Below are 12,466 nucleotides of genomic sequence, written 5' to 3'. Positions count from 1 at the left end.
GGTAGATGACGTCAACTGCTCTACCGCTGTCTATAAGTCCTGTAGCCCCAAACCATGCCATACTGCTGTTAGCCAAAATTCTCCAGCAGTACTAGTACTTTATTACAGCTGCTGTCAGCAGCGTGCTGTTTAAGCCAGTGCATAGACAGCCTTCCCTAGCTCATTTAACACTTGCTGTTTTCCGAGCAGCTCAAGGCTAGCACTCAGATGATGTTTTCATAGTTGTGTGTATACAAGAGGATTAGCTGTGTTCTTAAAGCATAGCCAAGTTTTTCCAACATAACTTTCCAAGCTCTCACCCAAGACACCTCCCCTTTGAACAACAAAAGTTCTACAACTCTTAGCCTAAGCATAAACTGACCTTCCTTAAGGAGAAAAAGAAAACCAAGATATGTTTATAAAAGGAATCAAAGGCCTCTTCTAATTTTACCTCTTCAATTCTACAGAACTCTACAGAGCAGTACAATACAATTACAGTATCAGTATTAAATGCCATTTCTTTCATTTACCAACTCAGAGAATCATTACTTTGCTAATTTGGCTCCATCCAAACAGTATCTTAGTAGAACACCACTGTCTTTGTACAACTACAGTCCTGGGGCATCAGGCCGATCCTCCGTTTTGGTAGATATATTACACAAAGACCAAGAACACTGTCTCTCAGCACAAAGTAGCAGCATTGGCACTGGATGCTCCCCATCACAAGTGCAGGAGTTTTCACTTCTGTAGCTCCAAGCAGGAGTGATATTTTTGGATTATGCTGCTCTATTTCCAGTGCAAGAGCTGTTTCTGAATAAAAATTCACATCTAAAAGTTACACAGATAATACTGAGACAGATGAATCTTCTAACATGGACAGGGATACAACTTCTAACCAGCCGCAGTTGTGCAAAGGTGCAGTGCCTGCAGCACAGTTTAACAGATCTTCTGTTTAGGGAAAATTAAGAGGAGAGTGAAAACAACCAACACAGACCACACTTCAGGGAAAATACAAGAACAAGTCAACGCACAGAGTAGTCAGATGCAGTGCTAATGTGAGTTTAGCATTTATCTACAGATGTCTTCACTTTTTAAGAGATTACACCCAACCAGAAAGTCTCAAATTCCTTATAAACAGGCACTAAAATCCCATTGTCCAAGATAAGATTGAGCATTTAACTTTTCTCTCAAAAATACTGACAATAAGCTGAAAACTTACACTGTACTGTTCCAAATTTTTCTCCTTGTTTGCCTCTGTATCTTCTAAATCCTTGTGTATAGCTGCAATCTGCCGCTTCTTGTCATTGATGGCTTGATCTAAAGACTTCAGTTCTTTCTTTATCCATTTATCTCTTTCTTCTTTGGAAGTAAACTGGCTCCCTCGACCTTGTTTTGCATAAAGATCTGTTCTTTCCTGTGTGGCCTGTGCAAGTCTATTTTGAGAAGGGAAAGACATGCTGTATTATAAAAAAATCATGAATTTAAGAGCAAGCATTAAGAATTACCATAAGAATTTTCAAGAAGTGTCAAACCAGGCTCTGAAATTTAAGCCCTAAATCCGTAACAAAAAGAAAGGGATCACGTGATAAACCAGAAAATTACCCAGAAGACTTCACAAAACAGGAAGTCCACAGTAGCCCACAAAAGTGGCTGAGCTTAAAAGTTAATTTCACCAAACACTGTTCCCCCGGCAGCTGTAAAGGCAGCTTTTTACAGACCATCCGTAAGTACACACAGCTACCCCATCGTCAGGCAACAAGTACAACTCTGAGTTAACTGCACATATGCACAGTACAGATACTATTTTTAAAAAATGCTTTGACTGCCACAGACCTAGCAATTCCTCTCTCTTCTCTTTCTTTTACGCTGTTGAATTTCGGCTCCGTTTCTGCTAATTCTTTCTGCTTCTCCTCAATTTTCTCCAGAAGCTTTTGCCTCTCTTTTAACAGTCTTTTCTGAAAGTCAAACAAAGCACTATTTAAAGCTAGGTGATAACAGGAACTGTATTATTAAATACATACTTCTAAAGAATTATTTAACTGTATGATGCCATTGCTTCTCCGATGCTACACTGTTTCAATGTGTAACAGAAGTGAATTCAGTTCTAATCAGGACAGCAAGGAGGGATGAAATGAAGCATTCTCAAGAAGCTAAACTATGCAAGCAAGGAAGGTCTGTATGGGCCAAACAACCAAGTTTAAATTAGTTCTGCAAACAAAACCCTCCTTGCAGCAATTAAGATCAAGAAAATTATAGATGCTTTGTTTTGCAACATGCAGGGGGATAAATAAAGGATCATAACACAGGAGTCTATGTTTACATCCCCTAGAAAGACATTAAAGACTAAGACATGTGTCCAGCAAACCTTAGAAGATAATGAAAGGCAGCAGTCTAAAACCAGATCTTCAATGTACAAGTATGCTACCTCATGCAAATGACATATTAAGACTTCACTGCTGTTACGTACTCTTTGTTCACTGTTGCCAGCTAATTCATCCTGCAGGTCTTTAGCCTTCAGCTCTAATTTAGTCCTCTGTTTAATCTGTTCCTGTCTTTCAGCACTAAGTTGTTCTTTCTCTTCTTTCATTGCCGAAATCTTTGTCTTCAGTTCTCGAACTTGCCGTTCTATTTCCTAGGCAAAGTTAAGCATGCAGTGTTTTAAACACACTTCGGGATCAATAAAAACTCACAAGATTATTCTTATGTAGATCAAGATCCATTAATAGTGTGAAAAACTTCTCCCGTTTCCAAATGGGATGAAAACATAAAATAGAATTTAACATGATCTTAGACCACCTACACCAACCTCAAAAAACCCCACAAAGTGAAACACGCCTCTGAAGAGCCCTTGTTAGTAGTATTCTTACCTCCATTTTATCCCTAGCATCTTGCTGTGCATCTCTCAGCTGCCTGGATTTCTCTCCACTTGTCTCTCGTTTGGCAGAAAGCTGTATGGAAATATCACCAATAGCTTAAGTAGCATGATTCTGGCTTGGTAGTAGTTCCAGAAAGAATACAATTTGTTAAATTAGTGAAAACATTGTCAGGATTCTACCAAGGAATGCAAAGAAAAGCAGCAAAAAGCAAATCAACAGCTCATGCTATATTTTGTATTAGATAAGACATTTCACCTCATCAAGCTTAGCTCGGGTTTCGTTCAGCTCCTGATTATAAATGGTGTATTCTAATGCTCTCCTCATTTTATCCCATTTCTGGTACTGAGCCAGCTCTTCTTTCTCCTCTTCTAGGGTATGCAGTCGCTCTTCAATGTATTTCAACAACTCATTGATCTTTTCTCGCTTGCCCTCTTTTGAAAAGATGACAAGATTGAAGTTCAGTTAAACACGCTCATACATTCCCATGCCTTTACAGCTACTGAATCTCCTTCAGTGATTAACTGTCAACAGTCATGAAATTTGAAAAGGAGAACCCATGTCCAGAAGTTCCACCAAAAAAAACATTCCAACGGCAGAACTGTTAATATTAGTTAAGTAAATCTTGTACTCTCTTGGCTCACACACTAAAAGTGAGTATAGACTATACCACATAAACTTCAGTGTTTGCCTAGCAGTAGGCATCCTGATTTTTGGATCGCTGCTAGGCGGCATGACTTGTGTGTTGTGAACAGTACGAATATCCCTATCAGCTCTGCTAAAAAGTTTCAGTAATAAAAGCACACACAAAGTCACTTATTAGACCTTTTGAGATAACATACTACAAATAAATCCTATCTAGCAATTAGCTTTACTGAAAAAGCCATAAACCTTCAGAGTCAACAGAATTACTGTGGCACAAAACAGTCATTTACTAAGCATTTTTTTTTACCTGTTTCTTTCATTAGTGAAATACTCTCTTCTTTACGCTCATCATACACTCTTGTACCAGCTACTTCTCTTAGTAACTTTAGTCTTTGAGAGTCAGGAGCTGTGGCCATCTGGTTGATCTGAAAATTCAAGATCAGTGATTTCAAAAGCCTGCTCTAGATGTACGGCTAACCATGACAGAGCAAAGACTGCACTTTTTTTGCTGTGCCTGCTTGCCTGAGGTTTTGGCAGGAAGATTCAGATACCTAGTATATACTATACTACTTTTGAGACAATTACTTTAGGATGGCAACTATTCTGCTTACAATAAATTTTGCTGGCCTTCAGATGCTACCAGTTACTGCTAAAACTCAAGATAACTAGTGTTAACGTACACTGTAGAAGTCATTACCCACTCAAAACTATGTGTAGAGAAACTCAAATTTGGGCTTTTAAGTCCTGGTGCTAAACCAAATAGTTTAAATGCCTCCATAAAGCCACACCAAAATGTAGGGGTTATAAAGCTTGGGATAAGTCAAGTCATAAACCACTCATTAATCCAACATTAAATCAGTCATACACGTAAACCTGATGAAAAACTTGCTTCCCTTCAACAGAATTTCAGTGTTTGCATCCTTTTATAAGAAGGTAACTGTTGCTAAGTTTTATTATATTAAAGCCAGTATGCATATTGTGGCAGCAAGAGTCATATGCACCAATCCCCATTACATTTGGATGACTTTCCAGCTGAAGTTTTCTTCTCAATACACATGTTCAACTGAATAGGAAAATTTAACCTGATAAACACCTGAGACACTGTACTGCTGGGACAGCATCTCTGCCATCAAGTGCTCCTCAAATCCCCTGCATTCCCCTTTGAAGTATGCCCTTCAGTAATCTTTTGGAGCTGACAGTTATCAGTGTCTCCATGGTGTCCCCACCCTGTGAGCCAGTAAAAGTAATCTGTCCTTTGTCTCCAGAACTTTGTTCTTTGAAAGCTCTGGTAAGCTACTTGGGTCTTAAAGACCAGGCCATGCTGCGAGCACATTCCCCGCTGTGTGTTCACTTTTGGTACTTCCAAACGTGTTTCCATTCATTAGCCTTTGACAGCATTTTTGGCCTCTTAAAATTTTCTACAATTACTTTACTGTCTCATCTTAAGTCCCTGAAATCTGTGGATTTACACTGAAATAGTGATAGAAATTAAGGTTTTTATTCAAGTATACAGAAAAGCATATGACTGCAAAGATAACCATGAAAAAACAAAAACTTTTCTAAACATCAGCATTACAGACACTAAAACTTTCCTTAAAATCGACATGAACTACTAGAAACAGTAATATTTGCAAAAGCAGCATCTACAAGAACCGCTTCAAACTAAAATGGATGTAGGTTTTGGTTTACTTCTGCAATAACAGAACTAAGTTTGGCATCCAGGGAACATGATACTCTTTGACAGTAATTTCTTCCACTTTATGAAGAAGAATCTTACCTTTCCTTGTTTGACAATATAGTATGGATTACTGCGAGAAAATCCAGCACTTTCAAGAAGATTCATTACATCATTTTTCCTGAAACGTTATTGTGAAACTATTAAAAACACTCATGGTAAAAGTGACAACTGTAAAAATTCAATATCACAACTAAAAACTATCACAACTATACATCACGTTATAATCACTGTATGTAATGCATGCTCTATTTGAAGAAGCCTCTTTGATAATAGCTAATTCAAAAATGAAATGAGAGAATAAAAATGGGAAAAAAAAAATCAAAAATACTATAGTATTAGAAAGAGATTAAGAAGGAAGCACCTTAAAGCAAAGGGGGGCAAATACAGGTAAAGATATCACATGGAAAGCAACCTGAAGTCTGGTAACTCTTCTATTTAAGTAAAGCCCCGAGAGAAATACTATATAAGCACCTATACATTATGTTAATGACTGGATTAAAGTGTAAATTCAAAGTCTGCAGTCTACTGCACAAGGACTGATGTCCTTGCTGTCAAACTACCAGTATTAAATATTATACAACTGAATAAATTTATTTCAGGCTAGAGATGCAAGTTGACTAAAGAATTTCACAGGAATACTACTAGTCCCATTCAGCTAAGGAAAAGAAGTACCTACGTCACCATTTTCTTGTCTAAGAAGTACTGGTCCTTCTTGGCTCCAATGACTCTGCGAAGTGACACTTCCTCTTTATCAATCTTAAGGAAACAAAACCCAGTAAATTAAACTCCTTGCAGTAGGTACCTGTAACTAATCCAGAACATTATGGCACTTTCTACCAGAACTGAGTGAGGCAGTGGAACAGGTTGCCAAAAGAAGTGGTAAATGCTCCATCCCTGGCAGTGTTCAAAGCCAGACTGGACACAGTTGTGGGTGACATGGTCTAGGGTGAGGTGTCCCTGCCCATGGCACAGGGATTGGAACTAGATGATCTTAACATTCTTTCCAATCCAAACCATTCTATGATTCTATAAAAGCTGTTATTATGAGTCTATAAAAGCTGTTATTGTACCAAAGGCTTCTGTAATCCTGAGATTACCAGAGTTTGAAATAATGGTCTATTCCCCAAGTAGCATTTTCAACTTACCGGCAGCCTGTTGTCTGAATTGTCAAAAATAATTTCCACAAAGGCTGAAATAACACGAGGGCCTGTACCTTCCTAGGGAAGGAGATATTTTGGTTAGACAATCTCCACCTTAGAAGGATTTTGAGCTCATTTATCTCCCCTTTTTCCTGACAATCCCACTACCCCTTTTACATCCAAGTATTTGAGCCAAGAGCATCTATGCAAGATCTAGTACATAGTTTTTATCTCTGAAAATCTTGGATAGCCATTCACCAGCATGCATTATCAGCCTAGTGTATTACTTTGTAATAAATTCCCTTATGACAATGGAAAACAAAAAACGTTTAAGGATGCTTTCAAAATAATTGGCTTCAAATAGCTACAGCCCAGCAATTTGCCATTTCTGTAGTAACGTTCAAATGCATTAGCTTATTCTTTAGTCTTGGTGTTACACAGCTTCACTTACATGCAACAAAGCCAGTCTCTGCTCTGGGCGAAGATGACTAAACTCATCACTGAGGACAAACTGAATTGCTGTAATAAAATAATAAAGAAACAGAAGATTTATTCTTTCCTTCAGGGAGATACGCAGCAGTTTCTTAAACCATACTGTTCTCCTGGTGTATAGTACAGTCATGCCACTGCTAATGTCTTATAATGTCACTTAATTAACTTTATCACTCAGCCTGCTTACTGCACACCAGAATTTCTCTGTCTCATTGTCACCACTGTAACTGGTTGACTGCATAAGCTATAACAATGCTGCACAAGTAGGAATTTGTGAGCTTTCCTCTGCAAATACACAGCACACAGGCTAAAAATATTAGTAAAATACTTAACATTTGACAATTTATAAAGACTACCATCACAAAGGCCACCAACACCCCTGACTGACACTTTTGCACCTCCACTGATGCACCCACCCCACAAAAAACCCCTCATAACATTAATTTAAAGGTTGTATAAGCTGTGCCATACTGGTATGGAACCAGCTCAGAATTTAGCCACCAAGAATGTCTTAAGCAGCTGCAAATATTACAATCGGCTTCCAAGGAGGAGTGACTTTTAGAATCAATTCCCTCCTGTAAATACTTTTTGTCATCTGTAAGTCTTAGAAGGCCCTTAGTAAGAGAGGCCAAATACAAGGGAAAAAACCTGAAGGTAAGTATTAGACAAGCGCATTGACATCTGTCAAATCACTACCAATCTGCCACTCCCTGTTGAGGAAGAACATTTGGTAAACCAACTTCAGGCAAAACCAAAGAAACCTGGTATCATGAGCATCCCCATGCTCATGATATATATATATTAAGAAATGTATATATTAAGAAATTCATGCTCACCATAAAAGAAGTTGCTTTTCCCAGATCCATTTCTTCCCACTGAAAATTAAAACACAAAGTACAACCTCAAGTTGACATAGGTTAACACTGCTGCATTAAATGTTGCATATAAATATGCAAGAAGAGAACCCAAATATAACACAGCCAGAAAAACTCCAAGGGAATGAGGCAAACTTAGTAGGTGGATCACTTAGTCAATGACTGAGAACAAGAGAGCAGCCCTTTCCCCACTCAAACACATTACAATGACTTACAAACTCCAACACTATTCCACAGTGAGAATAATAGTTAAGCAAATCCTATTTATTCCCATCCTTTTAATACTGATCTCCTGGTGAGGTAGAACAGTAGACCTAAATCAAATTCTTCATTGATCCCAGCATCAATGTTTTATATTTAACCAAAGGAGATCACTTGCCTTGTATGAACTTCAGGTAGCTGATTCAGCAATGTTTTGTTTGGGAAAAAAAAATAAAATGGAAGTACTATTTCTATTTAAAAAATAAAGGCATAAGAACACTGCACTACACTACATACAGCAATCACGATGTGTTTCAGCAGAGCTAGTGTCTTATCTTTCAGATCAGCACCTACTGTATTAATGTTTAAACTGCTTGCCTTCCAGCAGCAACAAACATCCAAGGCTTTTCATCCCTTCTTGCCTACGTGCCCTATGGATTCACCTCATCCCCAAAAATACTTGGGATTGCTGTAAGGTCTTTAGAAAGGCAAAAAATAATGGAGCCAGATTTTTTTACCTTTTAAAACCACAAATACATGGATAGATTTAGCTCCCACTGAAGTAACATTATGGAATAGGACATGCTATTCAAGCCGTAGGCATGTTTTTTCCCAGTCTCAGCATAAATCCTGGCTACTAAGTTTTATGTCCAAAATTGATAGTTTTCTGTAGTGTCAGCAGTCTCAAAGTTGCTGCACAATCACTAAAGTCAATGCAAATGAAAAAGCAGGACAAAGCATCCATGGGCAAAAAAATGGAAGAGGCTCGAGGCTGGTGGACAACAACATAACTGTTAGATTAGGTGTTGCTGATGAGGCTACACTTCCAAACATACTTTTTGACAATCCACATTCCAGAAATTCATCCCTCTAAAGCTGGAAGAAAGAGGATCATCTTTTCTGCAGCCATTTACTGTAGCCAGTGTGCTTGTGAATCAAAAACGATCATGCTTACACACACATACTCAAAGAATCCCGTACAAATTCCCTGCTGCTGTTCCTGCAACACCAGCCTTTAAAGGGGGTCTGCCTAATAGACATCTGCACATATGAAGGAGTTTATAGACCACACTCAATTTCTGAAGAGTCAGACATACTAAAAAGTAAAAGCAAATGTTAACATTACTTTGCTTTATAAGTGGAATACACCTTGTGACATGTTACAGATAACCGTACGGAAGTTTACAAAACAGAAAATACAATCAACAAATGCAGGCAGATTATTAAAAACTATAAAGGCCTCTGATGTGAACATCACCTGAAAGAACAGTGCAGCTCCAGTTAATGTTAAAAGTATCAGAACTTACCAATGACATTGTGTTTCGAGCTGAATGGGTCCACAATGGTTTGGTCCCTGTAGCTTCGAAAGCCCTGAATGATTACCTAATGAGAAGAGAGTTATTTTAATAAAGTTCTCTGTGTTCTTGAGGTTTTGGACTGTAAGATTTTACAGCATATTTCTATTAATTGTACCTGATTTTACCCACCCTTCCCACACAGACTTCAACCTTCCAGCTCGTCAGCAACTTGTATCATAAAACTTGCCCCTCACCTAAGCATCACTTTAGGGACAGATTTTTATCCCCGCATTACGAGAGATGCTGGTACTTCTCTTAGCCAAAGCACAGTGAAATTTCTGGGAGTCTTACTGTAACAAACTACCCAAGAAAATGTATTTGTATCAAAATATTACATACAGGAAATAAAGCCCCAGTATAACAAGTACTTATCCTAGAGGGCTACATTTATATAATGCAATCCACACACAGCATGAGAATTCTATTTGCAAACTCTCCAAGCAGAGCAACTGAAGACTGCAATAACTGTACTAGACTCTAGTTTTTTTATATACAATACAATCTTATGTTGCTTTATTGAGCAACCTAAAGGGAAAAGTTAAAAAAGCAAAATATCTTGGTTCCACTGAATTCACTTCCTAAATGGACACATACAAACCTACACAATTAACTTCAGGAGCCACACAGCAAACGGTCATCTAGAAGCTGCACCTCAAATTCCAATTCTTCTATTTCAGTCGCAATGTGAGATTTACCATACCAAGGAACATAGAAGGTACAGAATGACAACATCCTAACACTTGTGTGCTGCATAGAAGCAAAATGGTCCAACACCCAGCACATACGTTCAAGCATTAAGCAACTTTTTCCAAACATTAAAGCTGAAATACTATACAGCAGCTTTGCTCTGCTCATTAACACATCAGCCACCTGAAAACTTTTGATGTTTGCAGATCTGTCAGCAAGAATGCTTACAAAAGGACTAGAGCTGACATTTCATCATTATGTTCTTCACCCAGCTCTTCCCCAAAAGAAGCAAGATAATGTTCAAATAATGCCAATGTTTCACTACAACAGCTGTCATGAACTAAGAGTTACTTGCTAGGAAGACAGCACAACAACTTGAAAAGTATTTCTCACAGCTGAAGTTTAAAATGAGAAATTATTTAGCATTTGGTTTGTTTGTAAGGTGTATGGTCTCATCACCATTTTCTGTTTTCCTGAATATATCATCCCTTCTCTCACATCTTCAAACACAGTCCATGTTCCAGAAGATTAGCATTATACTTGGTATCTGAGAAGCAGATACAAAACAGCAAAAAGCCTAGAAGTAATACTGTACACATTAAAGCAAGCCTTTCCCCCCTACTAGAAACGCTGCATTAACTGTACACCTAAGCAACTCAAGAAACAACCACCTTCAGAACTACTTGCATAACATTGGTAGCATGCTATAGAAATGGTGGGGAAAAAATCCTGTCCATAAAATTCAGTAGACAAAAGACTGGGAGAAGAAAGTGCCCTGATTTATTCACACCAAGTTTGGTCATAAGTCTTTCTCCCATTATGAGACAGCCCATTCATTATCAAGGATTATCACAGAAAACTCCTCTTACCACCTGTTTGTACTAATGGATTAAAACCATCTCATTAATACCAAATGAAAATACCATGTCAGACAGCAAATCAAACACTGGAGTTCATAAAAATCAAAATGAAATAAACCTTAAAGACATTAACTAACTTTTAGTCAGATATCACAGAGCCATTCTCTTCCCAGGCAATATGGCTTGTCAAATCCTCTTTGCAAAACTGTTTCATTACTGGAATCTGAAGCTAAGTATATAGGTAGGTAGAAAATTACTAATCCTTGACCGTCAAACATTAGGTCTAAGCAACAGCAGCTATTCTGGAAAAGGAAGAGTCTTCCAATATAACTTCCTCCAATACTTTGCCTATCTAAACCTTTTTGAATTGCAACTGTCTATGCTCCCTCTCCTTGGGCAAGATACAGTTTTCATTAAGCACCTGCACTTATCTAAATCCAAAGCACCCATAATGGAAGTAATTAAGGATTTCAGAATTTAATGGACCAAACTACAGAAAGCAAGTTTAAGACAATGAATGAGCTGAAGATTACCCAGTCACTGTGGCTGTGAACACAGACCCCATCTCTCCTAAACAGCCTGCCTCATCTCCAGATGACAGCAGCAATAGTAAGCTCTGCCTCAGTACCAGTGGCTTTCAAAGGGAAAAGAGGAACAGCAAATCTCACTCAACTCTTGCCACCAACTCTACACCTCTAGGCCATAGCAACTATGTTCACTTACTCTGATTTTTTAAAAAATAGGTAATAATAGTAATTAAAAAAAAAAAAACAACCACCAAACAAACCCGCACCAACCACATGTGGCAAACAATGCTACTTCCTGATTGACCATATTTCAAGGGGGAAATAGGCAAAAAAGTTTGGTCGCTAGTATTTTTACAGTTTACCTGTATTCTAAAAACATCCAGAATGGAGTATTTCACCTACTTTGTTCTCATAAGAACCTGAAAACCTCTACAAAAAGGTAAAGCCAACCCAATAAGGTCATAATTTCTTGGATATTGCTACAGAAGCACAAACTTTTACTACCCACATCCTCAGGCACCAAAAGAGTACGACACAGGGAGACTCTGAACATCATTTCAGCCCCTCAAAGTTTTTTCCTAGATAGTTTTTCACTTCACCCACCTTACATATTCTGAAGCCTCGTAACTTCTTTATTGCCTAGTATAGCCTTTAAGGATTAAGACTTAAATAATTTTAAACTTTAACTCCAGGAATGACTTCTGGGAAGCAACAAAATATGGGATACTGGTGGAACCAAATTCACCTTCACCTGCTTCGTTCTCATGTTCACACCGTCTTACATTGTCTTCTATAGCTCCCTGAACAGTATTGGTTATTGGCCACCTAAATTCCTTTTTTCCAGATGAAACTTATTTCCCCTGTCCTGACGTAATTTGGACTCCTTGCTCTGATTCTACCTTCACTACTACTTACTACTTTTGTGCAATTCAAATCTGGAGAACCAGAATTATTATTCAAAGACTTTGATGCAATGTGCGCACCTGCAATGACAGAGTGATTTACTAAAACATGATCAAAAGGCATTTGAAACACTCCCTGGACAGCCAAACAGTTGATGAAAACCTGTTTTTTATGTAGAACACACTCTTT

The 12,466-nt window shown here is 38.1% G+C and overlaps 1 protein-coding gene across 1 annotated transcript; it reads right to left on the bottom strand.

Annotated features, from left to right (window-relative positions):
* Positions 1–1,198: 1,198 nt before the first annotated feature.
* On the bottom strand, positions 1,199–9,325 carry LOC104412287 (structural maintenance of chromosomes protein 3-like; the record flags this gene model as incomplete). Its single annotated transcript, XM_010022953.1, has 12 exons — positions 1,199–1,412; positions 1,813–1,934; positions 2,447–2,611; positions 2,847–2,927; positions 3,111–3,286; positions 3,805–3,922; positions 5,275–5,353; positions 5,912–5,991; positions 6,381–6,452; positions 6,826–6,893; positions 7,703–7,741; positions 9,250–9,325. Coding segments are annotated over 12 exons (1,290 nt in total), but the record flags the coding sequence as incomplete, so codon positions are not given.
* Between the last annotated feature and the right edge of the window lie 3,141 nt (positions 9,326–12,466).

The sequence above is a fragment of the Nestor notabilis genome, unplaced genomic scaffold, assembly GCF_000696875.1.
Source record: "Nestor notabilis isolate BGI_N333 unplaced genomic scaffold, ASM69687v1 scaffold33829, whole genome shotgun sequence".
In the NCBI taxonomy this organism is placed as follows: domain Eukaryota; kingdom Metazoa; phylum Chordata; class Aves; order Psittaciformes; family Psittacidae; genus Nestor; species Nestor notabilis.
The sequence above is the reverse complement of the archived record's forward strand: the minus strand, read 5'-3'. Positions and strand labels throughout refer to the sequence as shown.